The sequence below is a fragment of the Carcharodon carcharias genome, chromosome 1 (genome assembly GCF_017639515.1).
Source record: "Carcharodon carcharias isolate sCarCar2 chromosome 1, sCarCar2.pri, whole genome shotgun sequence".
In the NCBI taxonomy this organism is placed as follows: Eukaryota; Metazoa; Chordata; class Chondrichthyes; order Lamniformes; family Lamnidae; genus Carcharodon; species Carcharodon carcharias.
In genome coordinates this window covers 233,374,408-233,399,459 of record NC_054467.1, presented here as the reverse complement: position 1 = coordinate 233,399,459, position 25,052 = coordinate 233,374,408, and the positions used below count along the sequence as shown (strand labels likewise).

Here is a 25,052-nt window from a genome sequence, read left to right as displayed (position 1 = left end):
GAATTCAAAAGTGTGAAAGTGAGGTTTAAGTTATACAAAATCTTGGTCACACTCCATCTGAAGTGCTGCTTTCAGTTTTGGGCACCAACTGCAGGAAAGAAATATTGGCCTTGAAGGTGGTTTCAGGCAGTGAGTCCAATTCCCTATGACCTTCTGGGTGAAAAAAATGTCTTCCCATCTCCCATCTTTTTTTTTATTCCTTTAAAAGCTGTGGGCTTCACAGTGTATGCAGCTAGAGGAATTCCACATCAGGGTTATTGATTTGGAAGCCGAAGTGCAGGTTTTTTTTTATTCATTCAAGGGATGTGGGCTTCGCTGGCTGGGCTAGCATCTATTTCCCATCCCTAGTTGCCCTTGAGAAGGTGGTGGTGGTAGAGGCCTGATGGATAAAGTTCAAATCAACCCCCAGTTTGCAGTCTTACAATGAGGATGTCAAAGGTAGTTCAATACCTCAGGAGTGAGTCAGAAAGGAAACACTTGACACAAACTGGGAATCATATGGAAAAGAAGGACATAGATTTAAAGCAATTGGTAGGATCAGACCGCTTGATTGGATGCGTGCAGCTCCCACAACACTTAAGAAACTTGACACCGTCCAGGACAAAGCAGTCCGTTTGATCGACACCCCTTCCACAAACATTCACTCCCTCCACCACCAGCGCACAATAGCAGCAGTGTGTACCATCTACAAGATACACTGCTGCAATTCACCAAGGCTCCTTAGACAGTGTCTTCCAAACCCATGACCACTACCACCTAGAAGGACAAGGGCAGCAGATAGATGGGAACACCACCACCTGTAAGTTCCCCTCCAAGTCACTCACCACCTTGACTTGGAAATACATCACTGTTCCTTCACCGTCACTGGGTCAAAATCCTGGAATTCCATTCCTGACAGCACTATGCACGTACGCCACATGGTGGTTCAAGAAGGCAGCTCACCACCACCTTCTCAAGGGCAACTAGGGATGGGAAATAGATGCTAGCCCAGCCAGCGAAGCCCACATCCCTTGAATGAATAAAAAAAAAACTTGCACTTTGGCTTCCAAATCAATAACCCTGATGTGGAATTCCTCTAGCTGCATACACTGTGAAGCCCACAGCTTTTAAAGGAATAAAAAAAAAATGGGAGATGGGAAGACATTTTTTTCACCCAGAAGGTCATTGGGAATTGGACTCACTGCCTGAAATGGTGGTAGAGGCAGGAACTCCCACTACATTTAAACAGTACTTAGATGTCTACTTGTGGAGCCGAGAACTGCTGGGTTGCAGGCCCAGTGCAGGAAGGTGGGATTCTGCTGGATAGCTCTTCATCAACTTGCACAGATGCTGTGGGCTGAATAGCCTCTTTTTGTGTTCTAAACTTTCAATAATTTCTATGACATTCCCAGTCCTGGCAGGTACCAAAACTTGCATAAGAGACCATTTTCAGTATATGAAGTGAAGGATCTCTCTGGTTGCATTATCAACACATATTTACAATGTCAATAAAATGCAACCAGAGAAATTCCTCCCCTAGAAATTTACTGTCACTATAGTCGGACAAGATTAATTGGAAAATCAAATCAAAAGCTAAATTAGAAAATGTAGGTGTAGTTATTTAAAGAAAGTGCAAGTATTCTTATCCATTTTCAATGTGCCATTGTTGGAACTGACTCCTTAAACCTCTGCATCTCGTTCTGCTTTAAAGGCCAACTGCAGGAAAGAAATATTGGCCTTGAAGGTGGTTTCTGCCAGGTGGATAAGGTTCAAATCAACCCCCAGTTTGCAGTCTTACAATGAGGATGTCAAAGGCAGTTCAATACCTCAGGAGTGAGTCAGAAAGGAAACACTTGACACAAACTGGGAATCATATGGAAAAGAAGGACATAGATTTAAAGCAATTGGTAGGCTCAGACCGCTTGATTGGATGCATGCAGCTCCCACAACACTTAAGAAACTTGACACCGTCCAGGACAAAGCAGTCCGCTTGATCAACACCCCTTCCACAAACATTCACTCCCTCCACCACCAGCGCACAATAGCAGCAGTGTGTACCATCTACAAGATACACTGCTGCAATTCACTTTTAGTCACTCCTCCTAATTTGTTGTCTTTGGCTCACAATCCATTTTCCGTTCACTTCTGAAACATTTTGGAGGTTGTTTCTACATTATAGGCACTGTGATGGAATACTCTCCACCCGTCTGGATGAGTGCAGCTCCAACTAGACCCCATCCAGGACAAAGCAGCCCTCTTGACTGGCATCCCATCCACCACCTAAAACATCAACTCCCTCCACCACCAATGGACAGTGCTGGCAGTGTATACCATCTACAAGATGCACTGCAGCAACTCATCAAGGATCCTTTGACAGCATCTTCCAAACCCATGACCACCACCACCAAGAAGGACAAGGTTAGCAGATGCAAGAGAACACCACCACCTGTAGGTTGTTGTTGTTGTTGGTGTTGTTACCTCCAATGTCCCATGAAGAAGTGCACACATTAAAGAAGTGTATACAGACTATCATCATACAATTCACGCATGTCATTTAGTGGGTCTTATTCCAATTTTGCGTTGGAAGCAAGGAAATTTGCTTTGCATATCTAAACATTGCCGGCAGCATGACGGTGATTTTCCAATATGTAGTGATGTCGGTGAGGTTCACACTGGCAATACAAATGCAGAAAATTAATTCCGAAATGCAATTCTGCTTTTTAACTTTTACATTTTTTGGCTATGCTGAGATATTAAAGGAAAGCCTAATACAAGGAATTATGACTGAAGTTTTCTTTCTTTAATTCTTTCATGGGATGTGGGAGTCACTGGCAAGAACAGCATTTTTTGCCTAATCCTAATTGCTTTTGAATTGAGTGGCTTGCTAGGTCATTTCAGAGGACAATTAAAAGTCAACTACATTTCTGTGGGTCTGGAGTCACACATAGGCCAGATCAGGTAAGGGTAGTAGATTTCCTTTGTTAGTGAGCCATATGAGTTTTTACAACAATCAGTAGTAGCTATTATCTTCATATTCATTAATTGAATTTCAAGGCCAAGGTGGGATTTGAACACATACCCCCAGAGCAATTAGGCAATAGATCACAAATCCAATGACATTACCACTATGCCACCATTGTCCCTGTATTTCTCAATACTATTGATTTGCTTTAAATATGATTCTTTAAATGAGGGGTGCTGACAACAGGGGTTGGCTTGGATGTCCTGTTGCTGAAACTGAGCTAATGTTGTGTATGGTAGCTAACCATAAAGTGTTTCTTCTTCACATTTACCTGTTTATATCAGCATACTCACAGTCACAGCCAGTGTCAGGCTGAGGAACTCTGCCAAGCTCTGATAATATTGTGAGTGTTAAAAAGCAGAGCTAGGTGCTCAAAAATACACAGTGTACCAACAAAATCAGAGTTCTGACAAAGGATCTTTTCCAAAATCATGAACATATTTCTCTTTTTCAGATACTGAAAGACCCATGTGTATTTCTAGGAATTTCTGTTTCTTATATATTTTTACTTTCTTTTCTCTTTTTACTTTCTAAAGCTTACTGTTTAAACAAGTCTACTCAAATAAATCAGCAGAAATAAATATATATAAAGAATATTACTGATAATTCATAATTCCAGATTCCTTTAAAAACATTTTCAAAGCCATCACAAACTAATCTGAACATAAGTGGCAACATTTGGATCCCTGTCACAGAAGCAGTTATTTATATAGTGAGAGCTGAGAGCAAGGATCGTCTGAAAAGATCTTTGGCAAATCAAAGCACAATTAGTAAAACAAAGGTCAGAGACCATGTGAAGAGGGATGCAATCTGGTTATAAAATATCTAGGGGTTTAATTTCTTTTGGTAGTTTACAAAGTAGCTTAAGGGGAGATGGTGGTGTGGTAGTAATATCACTAGACTATTAATCCAGAGGTTCAGGTTCTTGGATTATGGGTTCAAGTCCCACCATGGCAGAATTCAATTACCAAAACCTGGAATTTGAGAACTAATTTCAGTAATGATGACCATGGAGCTACAATCAGTTGTTGTAATACTGGAAATCTGAAATAAGAACAGGAAATGCTGGAATGGCTCAGCAGGTCTGGCAGCAACTGTGGAGGGTGGAGCTGAGTTTAATGAGCATGTATGACTTTGGAGTGCCAAAGAAGAAGTCATACAGACTCAAAACATTAATGCTGCTTCTCCCTCCACAGATGCTGCCAGACCTGCTGAGTTTTTCCATCAACTGTTGTAATCTAGTTCACTAATGTCCTTTAGGGAAGGAAATCTGCTGTTGTTGCCTGGTCTGGCCTACATATGACTCCTGAGCCACAGCAATGTGGTTGACTCTTAACTGCCCTCTGAAATGGTGGCAAACCACTCAGTTGAAGGGCAATTAGGAACGGGCAACAAATGGCTGGCCTTGTCAGCGACGGCCATAACCCATGGAAGAATAAAACAACTACGTGTCAAGTTGCTTTGCAGACTCTTTAATGGAGTGCTAATTCATTTAAAGAGAATAGGCTAACAGTCACAGTACAAAGCACACAAAGGGGAAGCTAGATGGGAGAGAAAGGAATAGAATGATTTGGTAAGATGATGTAAGGTGGGAGGAGACCTTTGTGGGGCGTAAACACCTGTTGGGCTGAATGACTGAGATCTGTGCTGTAAATCCTATTAATAAAGGATTTTTATCTGGATGCATTAACTGTCTCATCGGACAGCTGTCTGAAACAGGATGGCCAAATAATTCTATTGAATCTTCCTTGTGGATGGATCTCCCACATTAAATAGAACCAATAGACTCTTCCTATTTAAGTTAGCAGTTATTTCTCATCGGGCAAATATGCACTTATTCAATAGAATGGTAACAGCTTTTCTTTGGTAATTTGTAGTCAGGCCCAGGTTTACCCAACCCACCAAAATGCGTCGCAGAGTGATAGCCCGTCCCGTGGGCAGCTCGGTCCGGCTGAAGTGCGCTGCGAGTGGGTATCCCCAGCCCGATATCACCTGGTTGAAGGACAACAAGCCTCTCACGCCTCAGGACATGGGAGACACCAAGAAAAAGAAGTGGACTTTGACCCTGAAAAGCTTAAGACCTGGAGACAGTGGGAAGTACACGTGCCGCGTCTTTAGCAGAGCGGGTGAAATCAATGCAACATACAAGGTTGAAGTAATCCGTAAGTACTGCACTGGATTTAAGAAGGGATTAAAATAATGGTCTATTTGAAGACAGTTGCAAGCGGTCTCTATGTTTACAATGAGAAACACATGGCCGAAGTCTGTGCTCTGCTCCGAAAGAGTTGAACCTGGAGCGCGTTGCACATCTGGTATTGATAAGACTGTGCAGCTGTGTGCAGATGCTAAATGTGTTTTCATTCTAAACACAGGAGCAAGATACAAAACTCAAATCAGACCTCATCCCACTGTCAGATGTGGTGGCTTTATTTTGAAAATCTGGATCAGACAGGAGCAAAACTAAAGGCAACATTTTATTTAAAATGCCATTCAACATTGAAAACAAATATTTATTCTTCCACATGTTTTACTGTTACCCAAGATTCATTGCTTAGAGAATTTTGCTTTTCTTGAAAACTATAGATGTATTAAAGATTGAATTTAATTATCTTCTAATTGAAAAGCAATTGAATTTAGGGACTGATTAAAGGTTTACTGGATTCATTTCTTCCTCCCCAGTCCCCTCTCCCTAGTTTTTTCCTCTCCTCAAAGATGGGCAGATGCAACTTGTTGATTCAGAGTAGAATGCACAGGGCACAAGTCCAGAAAAGCTTTTTATTTTAGATTTGTAAGGTATGTCAGGAGAAATTTGAAGAAAGCAGGGATTGCATGCAGTGCTGAACTCTCTTTCCCAGTATTGTCATAGGACACTCCCGGCTCATTGGCCATAGAGGCAGACATTTATATCTAAAAGCTCATTTCTCTCTCTTGTACTTGTTTAAGGCACTGACCAGTATTATAGTGTGACCCCACATATAGTGGCAGCCCTCTGTCATCTAACTCAGCCAGCCATTGTTCACATGAGCAAGCACCAAAATATGAGGGAGGGGGTTCAGATCAATGTACCCTGGAAACCCATTACAGTCAAATCCAATCCTATCCTCCTTGAGCTGAGATCCAGTAGACCTCACTGGGTGCCAATCAAGGACAGGAGCCATTGAAGCAAATTGTATCTCTCTAACTGCTGCCTTGGCTGATGAACTCAGTACAGACAAGTTTCATGTTAAGTCCTTCTGGGCTGCATTGGCTTTTACCTTTAGGCTGTTGGGAAGCTTACAAGGCATTCCTCACATGGCAACTGATTACTGAAATTAATTTTAAAACATATTAAGTGCATTCTGTTCAAATAAGAATGTTTACAGGTAGCTCCCCACATGGCTCAGTTGGAGGTGCACAGCCTTGTGTGGTATGAGAGTAGGAATATTCAGTTCCCTGTCAGTGTTAAATTAGCTGATTTTAGTTGCGACTTTCATACAGGAAAGAATTTGCATTTGGATAGCGCCTTCCATAAAGTCAGACCAACCTTAAGCACTTTATAGCCAATGAAATACTTTTGAGTTTTAGTCACTATTGTAGCTTAGGAAACTAGACGGCCAAATTATGCACAGCAAGGTCCCACAAACAGTATGAGATACTGACCAGATAATCTGTTTTAATGATGTTGACTGGAGGATAAATATTTGCCAGAACAATGGGGAGAATTCGCTTGCTCTTCTCTGAATGGGTCCATGGGCCCTTTTATGTGAAAGGGTGGTAAAGTCCTTGGTTGAATGTCTCATTAATTAGATAGTGCAGCACTCCCTCCATCCTGCACTGAGGTGTCATCTTAGATTATGAACTCAAATCATGAGTGTGGGACTTGAACCCTCAACCTTGTGTTCCAGAGTTGAGAATGCTACTGCTGAGTGACACTCAGTACCCCTGAGTTTTGAAGGCTAAAATAAAATCCAGTCAGGATTGCCAATCTAAATATTATTCAGTGACCCTGTACATGAAAATGAGCATATTTTTATGCATTCTTGGGATGTAGGGCATCGATGGCAAGGTCAGCATTGATTGACCATCCTTAATTGCCCTTGAGAATATGGTGGCTCACCACCTTTGTGAACTGCTACAGTCCAGGTGATAGAGGTACTTCCACACTGCTGCAATGGAGGGAGTTCCACAATTTTGACCCAGCAATGACCAAAGCACAGCAATGGAAGTCTAGGTGGGGATGGTATGTGCCGTGTAGGGAATCTGGAGGTGTTTACACCTGCTTTGTCTTTCTGGCTGGTGAAGGTTGAGGTTTAGGGAGGTTTCCTACAAAGAAGTATTGGCGAGTTTCAGAGAAGAAGCCTCTCTGTGGCTGGAACTTTTTCAGCACGACAAGGGCTTGACAAAAGACCAGAATGCTGGGCTAACCCTGCCTTGGCCATTTGTGGGATCCCATGGCCGCATTTCTCGGCCCTCTGTCAGCTAATTAGCTGGCTCGGAGCTCCGGTCCCATGAAAGGACAAGTAGCCATTCCGAAGAGCTGCCGGCAGCTCAGCAGGCTCAGCAGTACCACTGGGAACAGTGGCCACTTCTGGGAACAGTGGCCACTTCTGGGACTACGCCTGGCAGAGGGGATGCCATCGGAACAGGTGACCCTCTCAACCAGGTAAGTGTTGTTTGGGGCACTGGGGTCAGTTGGACAGGCAGGGAGGAGGGGGTTGTTAATGAAAGGTGGGGGGGGGGGGGCCATTCTCGGGGGGGCCAGTGGTTCCCATGGGGGTGGCCATTGCCTCTGGGTGCCCCTCCATGGGAGACGGAGTATCCAATTAGGAGGACATCCCATTCCAGCTGGCAGGGAGGCCACCAGGATTCACCAGCAAGTCTTCCCGTGTGGCAGAAAGTGTACCCTGCAACTGGTAAAATGCCACAAGCGGCAGTATGTTGCCCTTAATTGGCCATTAAGTGGCTCATTTGGCCTCTGGGTGAATGGGCTATCCTCCACCATCCATGCCACTGATAAAATGCTGCGAAGCCAGAAAGACAAAACCCAGCACTGTGTGTGTGTGTGTGTGTGTGTGTGTGTGAGACCAAGCACTGTGTGTATATGTGTGTGTGTGTGTGTTTGATTGACCATGATACATTCCGCAATCAAACTGGCCTCTGGCACTCTCCATTGAGATATAGGAAATGATCCCTTTAGTGAGGTAGATTGTGGCACAATTATTAGCGTTCATAGATGTTAACAAATGATGCCTACAATCAGCACAAAACCTGCTCGAAAACAGAATAATGGCTATTTACTTTCATGGTTTCACCCCATGCTGAGACTACTGCCTTGTATGTGTTTTGAGCTATCCACTATCAAGGAAATCCTACAGGCAATCAGGAGACTGGAAGTTAATTGGACTGTTTTATATGCCTTAAGTTACAGTTACCTCACTGTCAGCTGGTAATAATGGTAGTTCATTCATGAAAAATTGAGCAGAGCAGGCCCATATTGGTCCTTCTTCTGCCTTATTAGTGAAACCGTATGGAATTCAGAGTCACTGGGGAGAAATTCTGTTTTTCTCTGTGTGTCCAGGGTTTCAGCCAGAACCTTGAAATTAATTTTAAAATGGTGATGTGCAGACAGCTAAAGTCCAGCAGAACCTTGTTTCAAGTAGCTGGATTCCTAAATCTGGTGTTCCTTCTTTTGGCTGTGAATTAGCCTAAAAGTCCAGAAGATCCAACAAAAACATTTAAAATAACAAACAGGGGAAACATTATTTTGCTGAGAAGCCGTCTTTGGGAGGTTTAATTTTCTCAGGAATTGCCCTGTAGTGGATTGCCTCTTGAGTTCTACTATACTGCAGCCATTAGCCCCTTTATCTGTGCATTCATTGCCAGAGAGAATTAACCCCCCCCCCACCTTACCAATTGCAAATGATGGGTTCAGTCCTGCCCCTCTCCCCTCCCTTCACACAAGCAACCCCTTACAATAAATGTTTACGCCATGCCCTTGAAGTTCAACAAGTCTTTACTTAAGTTGTCTGATTGCAGCTAACAACCCATAAAATTAATGAAGCTTTGCAACTTTCTGATATGACATTGAGATAGCTCTTCCAATGCCGAGCTGGTAATTGATGCAATAACCAATGATGAATTAATGTGAGAGAAATGAAAAAAACCCAAAAAGCATTGCAATAGACAAACTAACAAAGTAGAAATAATTGTAAATGAATTCTCTCCAGCAACACAGGCAGTGATTGAGGCAACAGAATCATTTCTAAACGAGCATTGAGGGGAGTGATTCTCCATCCACGTACCAAGATCATTATCCACTGAAAGATTTCTCAAACCCTCCCGATCAGTATTATTCAAGGCAGTGGAGAGATGTTGATGACAATTTTTGGACTTCTTTTCTCCACACCCTTCCGCCTCCATCCCAAACACATTCCTTAATGTTTTACTTTGAGACAACGTCCTTCTTCTGACAAAATCGAAACAGGCTTAAGAGGATATTGCAATTGTGTTTGGCCTCTTCTCAAATTGGAAGTTGAAACACAATGGGGGGCGATGTGGGGAGGAAGTTTTATGCCCTCTCTCATGAGGTGTTTGGAGGCGCGGAGGGCATTTAATGGGGCAGGAGGTGGTGTGCAAGCACCCTGTTGCCTTCCCACCTCCACCAAAATTAAGTTTGGTATGGGAAGGCCTATGGTTGAACTTCCCACCCAGCAGCCAATTGAGGCCCTTAAGTAGCCAATTAACAAAGGAACATAGAACTTAGGAGCAAGAGTAGGCCATTCAGCCTGCTCTGGCATTTGATAGGATTATAGCTGATCTCATGGGGGGTCCATGACCTTGATTCCCTTGACTATCAAAAATCTATCAATGCAGCCTTGAATAAATTCAATGCTCATTACTTTCTGGGGAAGAGAATTCCACCACTGAGGGGAAAAAAAAACATTCTTCTCAACTGCTTCTTAAAAGGGAGATCTCTTAGTCTTAAACTGTGTCCCCAGTTCTGGAGCATCCTCCTGGTATTAACCCCATCAAGTCTTCTCAGTATCTTATATGTTTCAATAAGGTCACCCCTCGTTCTGGGAGTTGCTGGCAAGGCCAGCAATTGTTGCCCATCAGCTTGCTAGGCCATTTCAAAAGGCAGTTAACAACATTTGTGTGGGTCTGGAGTCACATGTAGGGCAGACAAGATAAGAATGATAGATTTCCCTAAAGGGTATTAGTGAACCAGAAGGCTTTTACAATAATCAGTGGTAGTTTCATGGCACTATCACTTTACAACTCCAAATTTATTAATTGAATATAAATTCCATCAGCTGCCATGGTGGGACATAGGTTGAACCTGTGTCTTCATTAGCATTTGCCTGAACCTCTACATTATTAGTCCAGTGACATTGCCACTACATCAATCTCTCCTCCCTCCAAAGTCAAATGGATACAGGCCTAACCTGTTCAACATTTCTTCATAAGGTAAGCCCTTCACCCCAAGAATGAGTTGAGTGAACCTTCTCTGAACTGTTTTGAATGTAATTATATTATTTATCAAATAAGGTGACCAAAACTGTACACAGTATTCCAGATGTGGTCTCACCAAGCTTCTATACAGCTGCAGTAAAACATCTCTACTTTTATATTTCATTGCCTTTGCAGTAAATGCCAACATTCCATTTGCCTTCCTAATCACTTTCTGTATCTGTATACTAACTTCTTGTGATTCATGTACCAGGACACCCAGTTCCCTCTGTACCATTGAGTTCTGCAATCTCTCTCTATTTAAATAATATACTGCTTTCCTATTCTTCCTGCCAAAGTGAACAAGTTCACATTTTTCCACATTAAACTTAACCTTCTTTCCATCCTCTTGACAACGTATTTTCATACCTATCTCGGTGTCACTGGAAAATTTAGCTACCAGACATACGGCCCCTTCATCCAAGTCATTGGTCGAATTGCGGCCCCAGCAATGATCCCTGTGGCACTCCACTATTTGCAGCTTGCCAACCTAAAAAAGATCCATTTATCCCTACTCTCCACTTCCTTTTAGCTAATCAATCCTTAATTCATGCCGATATGTTAGATCTACACCATGTGCTCTCATCTTGTGTAGTAACCTTTGATGTGGCATCTTATCTCATACCTTTTGGAAGTCCAACTACACTACATTCACATGTTCTCCTTTATCCACCTTGCTTGTTACTTCCTGAAAGAACTCAAATAAATTAGTTAAACACAATTTCCCTTTTACAAAACTATGTTGATTCTGTCTGATCCCATTATGATTTTCTAAGTACCTTGCTATAGCCTCCTTAATAAAGGATTCTAGCAATTTCCCACGACAGATGTTAAGCTAACTGGCCTATAGTTTCAAGCTTTCTGTCTCCTTCATTTTTGAATAAATGTGTTACACTAGCTATTTTCCAATCTATTGAGACATTTCCAGAATCTAAGGTATTATAGAAGATTATAACCAATGCCTCTACTATCTCTGCAGCCACTTCTTTTAAGACGCTAGGATGCTGGTCATCAGGTCCTGGGGACTTGTCAGTTTTTAGGTCTAATACCTTTTCTCTGGTGATAGTGATTGGTTTAAGCTACCACCGCACCCCCCCCACACTCCCCTGCACCCCCACCACCCCACCCTTTTACCTCGTGATTTTCAAGTACTATTTGGAAGTTTTCGAGGTCTTCTACAGAGGAGGCAGACACAAAGTATTTGTTCGACACTTTTGCCATTCCTTCTTTCCCATTAATAATTTCCCAGACTTACTCTCTAGAAGTTTAGTACTAGCTTTAGTTACTCTTTTCCTATTTAAAAACTTGTAGAGACTCTATCTGTTTTTATATTACTACCTAGCTTTCTCTCATATTCTACTTTGATGGTTCTTAAAATCTTACCAATCTTCTAACCTACCAATTATCTTTGTGGATTTGTACAGTGTTTCTTTTAATTTGATATTATCCTTGACTTCCTTATTTAGCGGCAGATGATGCATCCTTCCCAAAGAGTCTTTCTATCTCACTGGGATAAATCTTTACTGAGAATTATTAAATATCTCCTTAAAAGTCTGCTACTGCATCTCTACTGTCCTAGTTTATGGCCTAGTTTCCCAGTTCACTTTAACTAGCTCTGCTTTCATACCCTTATAATTACCTTTATTCAGGTTTAAGATACTAATCTTAGACCCACACCTTCAAACTGAACATGAAATTCTATCATGCTATGATCGCTGTCACCTAGAGGTTCCTTTACCATGAGATTTACCATGAGATTGATTAATCCTGTGTCATTGCACATTACCAAGTCTAGAATAGTTTGCTTCCTGGTTGTCACTAGAACATACATACTGCTCTAAGAAATTGATCTGAATATGCTCCATGAACTAATTTTCCAGGGTACCTTTGCAAATCTGATTCACCCAAGCTACATGTGGACTAAAGTCCCCTATAATTATTGGAGTACCTTTCTTACAAACCCCATTTACTTCTTCCTGTATGCTCTGTCCTACAGTGTAACTACTGTTAGGGGGCCTATAAACTATTCCCACAAATGGCCTCTTACCTTTCCTATTTCTTATCTTTATCTAAACTTATTCTATGTCGTACTGTTTTGAGTTAAGGTCATCTCTGACTACTGTCTTTATGATACCTTTAATTAACAGAGCTACCCCACCACCTTTTCCTAGCTTCCTATCTTTTGAAATGTCAAATACCCTTCAATATTTAGGTCCCAGCCTTGGTCACCCTGCAACCAGGTCTCTATAATGCCTATTGAATCATACATATTCATTTCTATCTGTGCTAACAATTCATCCATTTTGTTATGAATGCTGTGTACATTCAGAGTCTTTAACTCTGTCTTTTTACCATTTTTGCAATACCTGGCTGTATCATCAGGTAAACTTTTAAATTTGTTCTCTCTGACCCTTCTTCTCACTCTACTTATCATTACCTAAATCGCTACCCTGCTCTATTACCTTATCATTACCTAAATCGCTACCTTGCTCTATTACCTTGTCATTTCCTTTTAATTCACCATATCTCCCCTCACATGATCCCTTCCCCCCACTATTTAGTTTAAAGCCCTCTCTACCACCCTAGTTATACAGCTCGCCAAAACACTTGCCCCAGCACAGTTCAGATGAAGACCATTCCAATGGTACAGCTCCCACTTTTCCCAGTACTAGTCCCAGTGCCCCATGAAAAAAAGCCCATTTCTCCTAAACCAGTCTTTGAGACATGTTTTAATCTCTCTTACTCACTTACTCTCTTACTCACCCTATGCCAATTTTCTCATGGCTCAGACAATAATCCAGAGATTATTGGCTTTGAGGTTCTACTTTTTAATTTAGCCCCTAGTTGCTCATAATCCCTAAGCAGAACCTCTCTCCTAGTCCTATCTACATTGTTGATACCTGTGTGGACCATGACATCTGGATCCTCCCCCTTCTCACTGTAAGTTCTTCTCCAGCTCAGAGTGATGTCCTGAACTCTCGTGCCAGGCAAGGAACGCAGCCTTGTGGGCTATTGCTCTTGGCTGCATTATATGTATATCCCCTGACCAAACTGTCTCCTACTAGCACAACCATCCTATTTATCATTCCTTGCTTGAATGGCTTCCTGTACCACGGTGCCATCGTCAGTTCACGCATCCACCCTGCAGCCCCTGTTTTCATCCATACAGACTGCAAGAACATCAAGCCTGCTGGGCACTTGTAAGGGCTGAGACTCCTGCACTTCTAACTTCTCAGCTACCTTACCTGTCTCACTTGCAGTCACACCCTCCTGTCCCTGACCACTGACCAAATCAGACAACCCTATCCTAAGAAGTGTGATTGCCTTCTGGAACAAAGTGTCCAGGTAACTTGGCCCCTCCCTGATGCATTGCAGTGTTTGCAGCTCAGCCTCCTGCTCATTGGCTCTGAAGCTCCTCAAGCTGCAGACACTTACTGCAGACATATTAGCCCTGGATCACACTGGTGTCCAGGAACTCTCACATACTGCAGCTGCAACACATTATCTGCCCTGCCATCTTTGCTGTGTGCTAAGTAATTTATTTTTGTCTTAATTTATTTTAATTCTTAAACCTTACTACTCCTGATAAGCATTATGGCTGCTGGTAAGCCTCACTATTATTAATAAAACCTTACAATGATTAATAAATTACACGAGTTTTTAAAGATAAACAAGAAAAATATTCATCAGCCAATCAATTGCCTGTTTCCCTGTGACGTCAAACATTGATTTTTCTCAGAATGTGGCCGGTCAGCTCTGGAGCCACAGCCTGGAGGAGGATAGCAGCTTTAAAATGATGGTCCTCCTCTCCCCACACTATTTTAGATGCTGCTATCTCGCTCTCCTCTCGCGCTGTTTTAAAATGAAGGTCCTCCTCTCTCTGCTCTGTTTTCATAGAGACATAGAAAATAGGTGCAGGAGTAGGTCATTCAGCCCTTTGAGCCTGCTCCGCCATTCAATATGATCATGGCTGATCTTCTATCTCAACACCATACTCCCGTTCTCTCCCCATACCTCTTGACGCCTAGAAATCTATGCATTTCCTTCTTAAATATATTCAGTGACTTGGCCTCCACAGCCTCCTGCGGTAGAGAATTCCCCAGGTCCAACAGCTTCTGAATGAAGAAATTTCTCCTCATCTCAGTCCTGAATGGTTTACTGTGTACCCTGAGACTGTGCCCCCTTGTTCTAGACACTCCTCCAGCCAGAGGAAACATCACTCCTGCATCCAGTCTGTCCAACCCTGTCAGAATTTTATGGACTGTATCTTCCAGTTGGCGAGCGGGGGTGGGGCCCACTCACCGACATGTAAAATGACACGGGGTGGCATTGGGCAGGCGTCCAGACCTCACCACGCGTCATTTACATTCTCACGTCAGCAGGCGGACAGCCGACTCGGCTGTGTGCCCGCCTACCTGTCAACAGCCTATTAAGGCCATTAACAAAGTAGCTGAAGTCATTAATGGACCTGTCCATCCAACCTTAAGGTTGGCGGGCAGGCCAGGAGCCCTGGCGGGCTTCTGAAAAAGCATGAAACCTCAACCACGGGTGGGCTGAGGTTTCATGAGGATTTAAAAATCTCACAATATTTTAAAATAAAAATTATGGACATGTCCCAACTCATGTGACCGTGTCACATGAGGGGACATGGCAGGGAAATTTTTTTCTCAGCTTTATTTTAAGTTTAAAATGTGAGTCGATCTCCCTGAGGCAGCACTTTGCCTCAGGGAGATTTGTGCGCTCTTCCACGCGCATGCGCGAAAAAGCGCACTCCTGGCTGGAGGAATCCCCCCCCGCCAGCACAGGAGAGGTAACACTGGATGGGCCTTAATTGGCCTGCCCATGTAAAATGGCGGTGCACCCCCGACCGGGGGCCCCAATCAAAAGCCTGCCCACCGCTCCCTCACTAGCCACCCCCCCACCCCCCCGATGGGGGGAAAATGTTGCCCTATATTTTTCAATGAGATCCCCACTCATTCTTCTAAACCCTAGTGAATACAGGCCTAGTCAGCCCAATCTCTCCTCATATGACAATCCTGCCATCACAGGAATCAGTCTGGTGAACCTTCGCTGCACTCCCTCTTTAGCAAGTATACCTTTCTTAGGTAAGGAGACCAAAACTGCACTCAATACTCCAGGTGTGGTCTCACCAAGGCCCTGTACAGCTTCAGTAAGGCAGCCTTGCTCCTGTACACAAGTCCTCTCGCAATGAAGGCCAACACACCATTTGCCTTCTTAACTGCTTGCTGCACCTACATGTTTGCTTTCAGTGATTGGTGTACAAGGACACCCAGATCCCTTTGTACATCAACATTTCCCAATCTATCGCCATTGAATTAATACTCTGCCATTTTGTTTTTCCTACCAAAGTGGATAACTTCACACTTATCCACGTTATATTGCATCTGTTGCTGTCCTGCTCTGCTCTCACACTGTTTTAAAATTAATGACCACTTAAGGGCCTTATCCTGCCACTGGTGGTATTAACCTCATTGTGGGCGAGCCTGTCACCACACAGGGTGCATGAGGAGTAAAGCTGTGCAGGCTGCTTGTCGTCACCTGTGGTGGGCCCTCCTCCAAAGGTACTCAGTGCCTGCTCGAGAGACCCTCCACTGGGAAAAGGGGAGGCCAGCTGAGAGCCACCTCACTGCCCTTGCTGCTGACCACCCATACATACCCCACTCCACGAAAACTCTCCCGCCGTGACTTACCTCTGGCCTGGGTCATTTCTCAATCCTGGGTCTCTGGTGGATTGGCTGGCAGCTCTCTGGGGTGAGACTTCTGCCCCCGGAGCCCTTGATCTCAGAGAAGGCCTTCTACTGGCCATTTAAAGGCCTGAGAGGCAAGACTTCCCAGAGGAGGCTAGGTGGGTCCCTCCCCAGCTCTCCAGTCAGCAGGTGAGACCCCATGGTCTCCATAAAACCCCATCAATCATTTCCTTTAGGAATCTTTACTCATGTTAATATTATATGCCGATTTGTGATATTATTCAATTCACCAGATATATTGTGATAGATATGATCTGATTTTAATGATTCCTTTTGAAATAATGAGGTTAATTTCCCAGTTATTAACAAGACACAACTAAAAGTTTTTTTTTGCCAAAACTAAGTGCAGTTCTATTTTCGGTGGCACATTCTAATGAACCACATAACACAGTCTGCAACCCTGTCCCCGTTTTTTGCTTTAAATTCGATAACCGAGCTTTAGTAGTCCATGGCAAAATAAAGTCAGCATCCTATTTGTGGTGAAATGTCGCTGCATTTCTTGCGGGATAAGACACGCTTGGGTTTGCTGCCATGGATTGATATTAACAACGGATCATTTCGCTTGTCGTTTGCAGAGACCACCAGGTCCAAACCCATCCTGACCGGAACGCACCCTGTAAACACCACTGTCGATTACGGAGGCACGACCTCCTTCCAGTGCAAGGTCCGCAGCGACGTCAAGCCTGTGATTCAGTGGCTGAAGAGAGTTGAATATGGCAGCGAGAATAAGTACAACTCCACCATTGATGTCGGTGGACAGAAGTTTGTGGTGCTGCCAACGGGAGAGGTATGGTCCAGGCCTGACGGCTCTTACTTAAACAAACTGATGATCTCCAGAGCAAAGGAGGAGGACGCTGGGATGTATATCTGCTTGGGCGCAAACACCATGGGATACAGCTTCCGGAGTGCCTTCCTGACCGTGCTGCCAGGTAGGCAGTTTCCTTCTCTCGGTACTTGTGTACTGGAAATAAATATTTTGCTTTTTCTAGGTTTCAGCAGTGCCTTTTGGCTTTGGGTGCCAGAGATTTTGAAATTTTCAAATCCAAACCTGGGGATCTGAGGTTGGTCCAGTCCAGCTTCCTAGACCATCGGGAGACATGAGAAAACATTGCCCTTCTCTCTTCCACTGTTAAACCCCCAATAGCCGCACATCATTACCAGAGTAACGTGGTGCTAGTATGTGTCTAAGTACCTTGTGTAATTGTTTAGGCTTTTTTTTTAACTGGGAAGTCTAGGCGAGGGGCCAAGGTTGAAAAGTGTGGCACAGAAAATAAGATAAAAGATAAGAGTACGTGGCTAAGCTTCGGTTTTAAAGCTTGTCAGGTACAGTTGGGGGAGGAGGGGAAGACTAAGGAGTTTCACAATTTTGAGGCGTGAAGAACAAAGGAACATAGGATTTAAGAGCAGGAGTAGGTCATTCAACCTTTTGGAGCCTGCTCTACCATTCAATAAGATCATGGCTGATCTGGTTGCAGCTCAGCTTCACTTTGCCGTCTGGCCGCCCACCCATAATCCTTGCCTTGAATGAGTAGAGTAGGACACATTGCTGTGAGCCTTGATTTACCATGGTGAGGATTCAAGGAGATTTGAGAACCCTTCTTTAAGGTTAGCACCTCCTTTAGCCAGTATCACCACCATCAACACCCCTTCAACCTTTTGTTTATGACATCTTTTGCAGCCTCTCCTTTGCCACCACCTATCACAGCTTCACCTTTCCCACTCACCTTAAGCAGTATATATTTAATCATATTATTACTTTTCTTTAGTTCCGAAGAAGAGTCATAGGGACTCAAAACGTTAACTCTGTCTTTCTCTCCACAGATGCTGTCAGATCTGCTGAGTTTTTCCAGCACGTTTGTTTTTGTTCCTTCTATAAGGTGACCTACTTGGAACTCTTATTTTAAAGCTGAAGGGTGATGAGCAATCAGTATCCAGACAACATACTGTATGATAAAGGAACAAAAATGAGAACAGCTTTTAGGACTAAAACAACAGTTATCTTTAAAAAGAATTACATGGTATCATGGTAACACAGCAGTTATAAAGGATGTTAGGGAAGGCCAGAGGAGAGAAGACCAATGACTATCAACTTCACTTACTGCCAACGGGCAAACACGTGATCCAACAAACGTGGAGTTACCCAATTAACTGCAGCATCCGCACAGAATTTGCATGGGGTTTCTACCAAATGACTGCTGTAACTTAGAGAGAAGACCAGCATAAATCTGATCTCATTTGGATTTATAAGGCAAGGCATTGACTAAATGACAAATTTGCAACACTAGAAGCCTGTTGCCTGGCAATCAGGGCAAGAGCTTAAGGACATCAATTTGTCCTGTTTCTTTAAGGACCCAGCTGGCAGGTAAGGGGCACGATGGTTGGAATGGGTGGGACATGGGGGACATCTACAATGCATGGACTTTGCACTTGTACATCAAAACTGCAATTGGGGTTCAAGAATTGGTATAGGACTCAATTTGCGTCTCCTGCCTGTTTTGGGGAAGAATGTTGGATGCTCAGTTAAAGGCAAGTCTGAATTAGGCACACTAATGGGTATCCAAGGTACCCACAGGTTTTCCTCTGCCAGTTACACATTTTTCAATCAGTTGGTATTGTCACCCAAGTGTTCTCTGTGTTCGCTCTCTGCTGATGAATTAAACAGGACAGGGAGAAATATTTTTTTTTTTAAAAGCTGGATTAAGAGGAGATGGGTATTGAAATAGTTAAAAGCACTGCCCTTTCAGCTTTCCAAATTGGTTTTGAATCCACCCAGATTGATCTCAGTGAATGTATCATCCTTCTGCTGGCTGCTTGAACTCTCCATAAAATGGATTTGTGCTGGTTTAACTGAACTACCAAGCAAAACAAAACTTTGGCAGAAACTATCACTGAAATGACAATCCCATCCAGAGAGAATAGCGTGGAAAGTAGGAAAAGATACTTTTCTAACATCAGTGCACCATTTGACATTAGGATACGTTTTTTGAAATAAAAATATAAATACGCAGCAGGCCAAGCAGTTTCTGTGGCAAGAAACAGAGTTAACAGGCAGAATTTTTCAGATGGCAGAGTTTGCTGCCCTGCCAATGAAAACATTGGTGTGGAACGCACCCCAGCTCCTGACAGCTGTCTTACAGCCTTTTACCACACTGTGGAGCCTTAATTGCCTGGGAACAGGCCTTCTGCCTCTATCAGGAGAGGAAGTCTCAGCTGGCAGTTCGCCAAACCCAGCAGTGCCACCGGGACCACTGCTGGGACTACACGAGTTCGACTTAACAAAGTGCAGGTAAGGCTGAGGGAGTTTCAAGCGTGCCAGGATTGGGGGCTCATTGGGGAGGGAGGACCAAAGGGTGGGGGCATGGTTGCAAAGGCCAAGGGGAAAGTGGGCATCCGGGGTCGGGGAAAACTGAGGTGGGGGTGCTCTTGATCTGCAAAGGGGACCTGTGAGGGTGGCACCCACCCTTTCCTGCCCAAGGCCTGGGCAGGCTAACTGGTTGGGCTTCCCCTGCCTCATCCCTGACCTCCACATGCAGGCCTAAAAATTACAGCGAGTGGGAAGTAGCCAACAATCAGCCACCTAAGGATTCAAGTGGGAGGAGGGCAAGTGGGCTGCCCTCCCCCCTGCAAAACCGTTGCGTGTGGTCTGGGCTGGGCAGATAGACGGAACTTTTACAGGCTGCCCTGCTTGCAAACCCACCAGCAGGGACAGTAAAATTCAGCCCAAAGTTTCGGTAGGTGAAAGGTCATCAATCTGAAACGTTATCTCTGTTCATCTTCAGAGCTGCTGCCAGCCCTGCTGGGTGTTTCCAGCAGTTTTGGTTTTAATTTCAGATTCCCAGAATCTGCAGTGTTTTGCTTTTGTGTTAGTGTGGAGGTGATTTTGACTTTGGGGGCTAGTGTAAAGCCAACAATATCGATGCAGCCGCCCATTATGCATTCCTCCTCTGATTTTCATTTCCAGTGACTACATTGTTGGAGAAGGCTAAAGAGAGCTTTGTTCTGTGGCTGCCCAAACTGTGCCGAGCCCCAGAGCGGTCACTATAGATGGAAAAATATTCAATTTTTCCATTCACCTCAATGAGCAGGAAACTTCACTGATAAATAAATCGTGCTGAACAAACAGCTATGCTGGTTTGTTTTCAAAGGTTTAGGATATTGTAGGAAGTAATTTGTCAATGCACTTAGCACACATCGTCCAGGCTGCTTTGATGCTAGAAGCTACGGATCTAAGTATTCGTAGCATGAAAAGCTTAATGCTTTAACAAATGACTTTACAAGAAGCATAATGGAAGGATTAAGTGCATTGATACTATGATGATTTTCGACCAGAATTTTATACAAATGTATTCAGTATGGAATTAAGGCCAACATCTGTACTTATTGATGCAAAGAACTGAAACGAGGTGAATGGTGTTGATTATATGTGAAACTGACAATTTGGAGCACTGCTCATGTCTGCACATGGTGAGATGTTATATTCAACAGAACCAATCAAAACTGAATGTTTACAGTGGAGAATATCCAGGAAAAAAGATTGCTGGTTGATTTTTCTCTAATAGCGGTAATCAGTGTTGAGGTAAAATACTTGCACAAGACTTCCAAATTAATCCAATATTTCTGTGTTGTTCTAAAAGCCAAGCTGTGTGAGGTCTTTGCAGAACTGAAGTTGTTAGATCTCAACAAAAATCACAATTGGATGACTCTAACCTTTTCACCGAAACGCTTGCATTGTTGAACAAATAGTGTCATGCATCCTGGCAGAGACCACATTGCTTATCTTTTTTAGAACTATTTGGCCTTCCTTTTTCCTTCCCCACAGCAAAAGCCGAATATTAGGCAGTTCTGAGGTCATGAGCCTGCATTGCTGAGGGCTTGGGATGGAATATGGGCGGTCAGGTTCATCAGAATATAACAATGTCAGTCTCAGAGTTTGTAAGACCTATGAAGTACATTGTAATGTTGCTACGCTAGCTTTCTACCACTAGAGAAAGAGTAAACTATAGCTTTACGAAACCTCATGGACCCCAAAGGCCCAATATTGTGGCTTTATAATATTAGGTGTCTTTCATATTATGCTTGCTTCTGCAATGTCTTTTGGATGAGATGTTAAACCAAGGCCCTGTTTGCTCTCTCAGGTGGACCTAAAAGATCCCATGGCACTATTTGATGAAGCAGAGCAGGGTTTTTATCCCCCATGTCCTAGCCAATAGTTGTACCTCACCATCACTAAAATAGATTATTTGGTCATTATCACATTGCTGTTTGTGGGAGGTTGCTGTGCGCAAATGTTTCTAACATTACAACAGTGGCTACACTTGACAAGTACTTCACTGGCTTTAAAGCACTTTGTGATATCTTGAGGTCATGAAAGGCACTACATAAATGCACATTGCCTTCTTTTTAAGAACAGCAGCATTTAGAATAATTTAAACAGTCCGTGGCAACCTCACTCCTATGGTATGTTTTCACCTACCTGTGAAGCATCTCAGTGTTGCTTCAGCAATTTACATGCACCAAGATGTCACAAATGACAATGAGATGGAAGACCAGTTTATTTTGCTAGTGTTAGTTGAGGAAGAAATTTTGGCCAGACTTTCAATGGACTTTTATTAGACCATGACAATTATAATCTAAAAACCATGAGTTAAAATTTTACAAGGCATTAGTGATTAGTTTACACTTAGCCCAGTTTTGATCGATACACCACTGTAACATCAGAAAGAATACAGGAAGAAAACCAGACTTATTCCAAATGTAAAGGGGATGAACTATGAGGAAACCCTGAAGAAACTTAAATTTTACACTCTAGAAAGGGTACCCATCAAAAATTGTAAAATGGTAAATAGGGTGAATCCAGATTATTGCTTTAAAGTATGCCAAGAAGGCATAAATGGATGAGTGAAAAGTTAATTTAGAACAGACATATGGCAAGAAATTCTTAACTCACTGGAAAATATGGTTTAAATATGGTTCGATCATTTTCACTAAATATTATTGATTGTAACGGTCTGCTTCATTTGTCTTTCATTTGCAATTTACAAATAGCTAAATTTAATGTTGGAAAAAATCAAATAAAATTGTAATATAGCAAACTCAGAAATGAGGAGGATAAATACTGACATGGTTCAAATGGCCTGTTTCTCTGCTGTAAATGCTTTGCAATAAAGGAGCTATTTCCCACTAGATGGGGCAAAAACAGTGGGTTTTCTCAAAATAAAGTCAGCTCCCCGATGAGAGAATTAAAGGATGGTGATTAATAGGAATTAGTTTTTCCCATTCTTAATGCTTTCGTGATTAATTTTTCTGCGTTTGTGGAAGGAATAATGAATTTATTAGATTACAGGAACAGGAAATTAGTCAACAAGGTTGGAAGACATGTTATAAATTGGGGGTGGGAGCTGGGGTGTGTGGGGGGGTGGGGTGGTGGAATCATCTGAATTGGATTCAAAACTTGATGAATTCCAGTGGAGCCACATCAGAATGGAAGGAGGTGCTTAGCAGAGTGCAGCTTACAATGTACATCAATGATTTAGATCTGGCGACAGAAAGACAGCTACCCAAACACTGACGATTCTAAGTGTAAGTAGGAAAAACTCACATTGTTAGAGAACACTTCATATCCTCATGATGACTCAAAGGGCGGAATTGCTCCAGATTTGCACAGAGTGTGGCAGCGGGTATGAGAAAGGTCGTTTTACCCGCCGGCCGCGATGGCGGGTTTTCGCACCATTTCGTCCCATTCCCCGAGCATCCTGCCTCATTAATAATGCATTCTCGAGAAATACACTGGCTCGCTGGCAGGGCAGCCTCTGATTCGCCCACCCAGCCTGAGGCCTTCAGTAATCCAGATGCCATATTTAAAGGGCACTCCTGCACAGCGCTAGCTCTCTCCAAGGCATCGGGAGCTGCTGCAAAGGCATGGCTGCCAAAGGGAGGAAATGTGCTGCTCCTAAATTTAGTGACACCCCCCTCGGGCACCTGCTGGATGCAGTGAAGGCCCACCACAAAGTCCCCTACCCTCACTCTGGGCAGAGACTCAAGCCCCGAAGACACCTCGGAAGAAGAATCTGATGACGCCCTAATTGAAAACCCATCACAGCGCTCACCCACACCCTCCAGCAGCGCAGAGACACACACCTCCAAGGATCCTAGTTCTAGAGTAGCCTCGGGGTCACAATCTGGTAAGCACGTCGCACTGTCTGATCCACAACAGGCAGTGGCAGGGGCTTCCCAGGTTTCTGACATTCGGAGGACTGCTGGAGGCCAGAAATCTGCTGAGTCCAAGTCAGATGAGGAGCTACTGGATTCAGTCATACCTCAGCTGCTGGAGCTGCAAAGGCAAGCTCGGGAACATCAGGAAGGGATGTCCCCTGCACTCCTCAGGTTGTAAGGCACAATGAGGAGTCCGTCCGCCTTCAGGCTGAAGTGATAGTGCTAGCATGTCTATGCACCAAGGTCAACACTGGTAGGATGGTGGCCACCATTGGAGGCCTTGGTCCAGGACATCTTCCCTGCACTGCTACGTGGGCTGAAATCCATCGCTGACACCATAGTTGGTCTCCAATAGTGTCAACATGAGAGAGGTACGAGGCAGCTCGATCTCACTCCAACTTCCTCTTCTCCTCAAGGTGTCCGCCATAGGGAGAAGGACCAGCAGCTCCCAAGAATATCTCCTTGTCTATAGCTCCTTGTTACGATGAGCAGTGTTTGTGTCACTCACATGTGAAACCTTGGTTCCTGCACAAGATAAAGGCAGGTGTCTCACTTCAGTCCCTGTGCAATGAGTAACCTTCAGACTAAAGTGATGGTCTGGCCTCACACTGCTTGGACACATTAGTAATGCCTGCACCTGTCACAGAGCTCCATCATTCTCTCTGTGTGCTCTCAGCACCTTTGACATGGGGCTGGCCCCCCATCTATTCAGCATCGGTGACTAGTGATGCTGTGCTCCTGAAGGGGACAGATGCTGAAGGCTGACAAAGGATTAGGTGCATTTAAAGTTTCATGGCTGCGTCTCTATGATATGACCCTGATCACAGAGTGCAAGTGAGCTGCCCTCAGCCAGACAGGAGTCAGACATTCTCAGAGGCTCTGTGAAGATCTATGGAGTGTCCCCACTGCATGTCGTTATCCTCCTGCAATTGAGTGACTCTTAGGGCCTCTGCTGCATCTCCATGACATGAGCCTGAGCATTGAGGGTATGTGCACTGCCATCAGCCATACAGAAGTTAAATGTTCACAGGTCCAAAGTGAAGACATCAGGACTGTCCTGACTGCATCTCGTCATCATCCTCCACGAATCTTGCGGCTATGAGGGCCTCCCGAGCGCGCCTGGCCAGGGCAATGCCTCATTGCCGGCATTCTCACCTTTGAAGGCCTCATCCCCTTTGGTGTCCTTCCCATTACAGGAGATGTGTAGCTCTTCCATCTCTTCCTCAGCCAGGTCCTCCTCCCGTGGCAGTGCCGGGTTGTGCAATGCGCAACAAGCCACAATGATGCACGACACCCTCTGGGGACTGCATTGGATTTCTCCACTGGATCTGTCAAGTCCCTGGAACCTCATTTTCAAAATGTCTATTGTTTGCTCCACCAAATTCTGGGTCAACTCATGAACCTCATTGTACAGTCGCTCTGCTGCAGTCTGAGGCCACTGCACGGGCATCATCAGCCATGGCTTCTGTGGGTAGCCCTTGTCCCTGAGAAGCCAACCCTGCAGCCTCTCTGGACTCTGGAAGATGTCAGGCATCTGAGACCTGCTAAGGATGTTGGAGTTAGCGACACTCCATGGGAATTGT

General features: G+C 43.9%; 1 protein-coding gene across 2 annotated transcripts in view; it reads left to right on the top strand.

Moving 5' to 3' along the window:
* fgfrl1a (fibroblast growth factor receptor like 1a) overlaps positions 1-25,052 on the top strand; it is a 350,262-nt gene that overhangs the window by 296,293 nt on the left and 28,917 nt on the right. For both annotated transcript variants that reach the window (XM_041197387.1, XM_041197377.1), the window contains exons 5-6: positions 4,879-5,163; positions 16,833-17,186. In XM_041197387.1, coding sequence (XP_041053321.1) covers positions 4,879-5,163; positions 16,833-17,186 — 639 coding nt within the window. The remainder of the gene's footprint in view (positions 1-4,878; positions 5,164-16,832; positions 17,187-25,052) is intronic.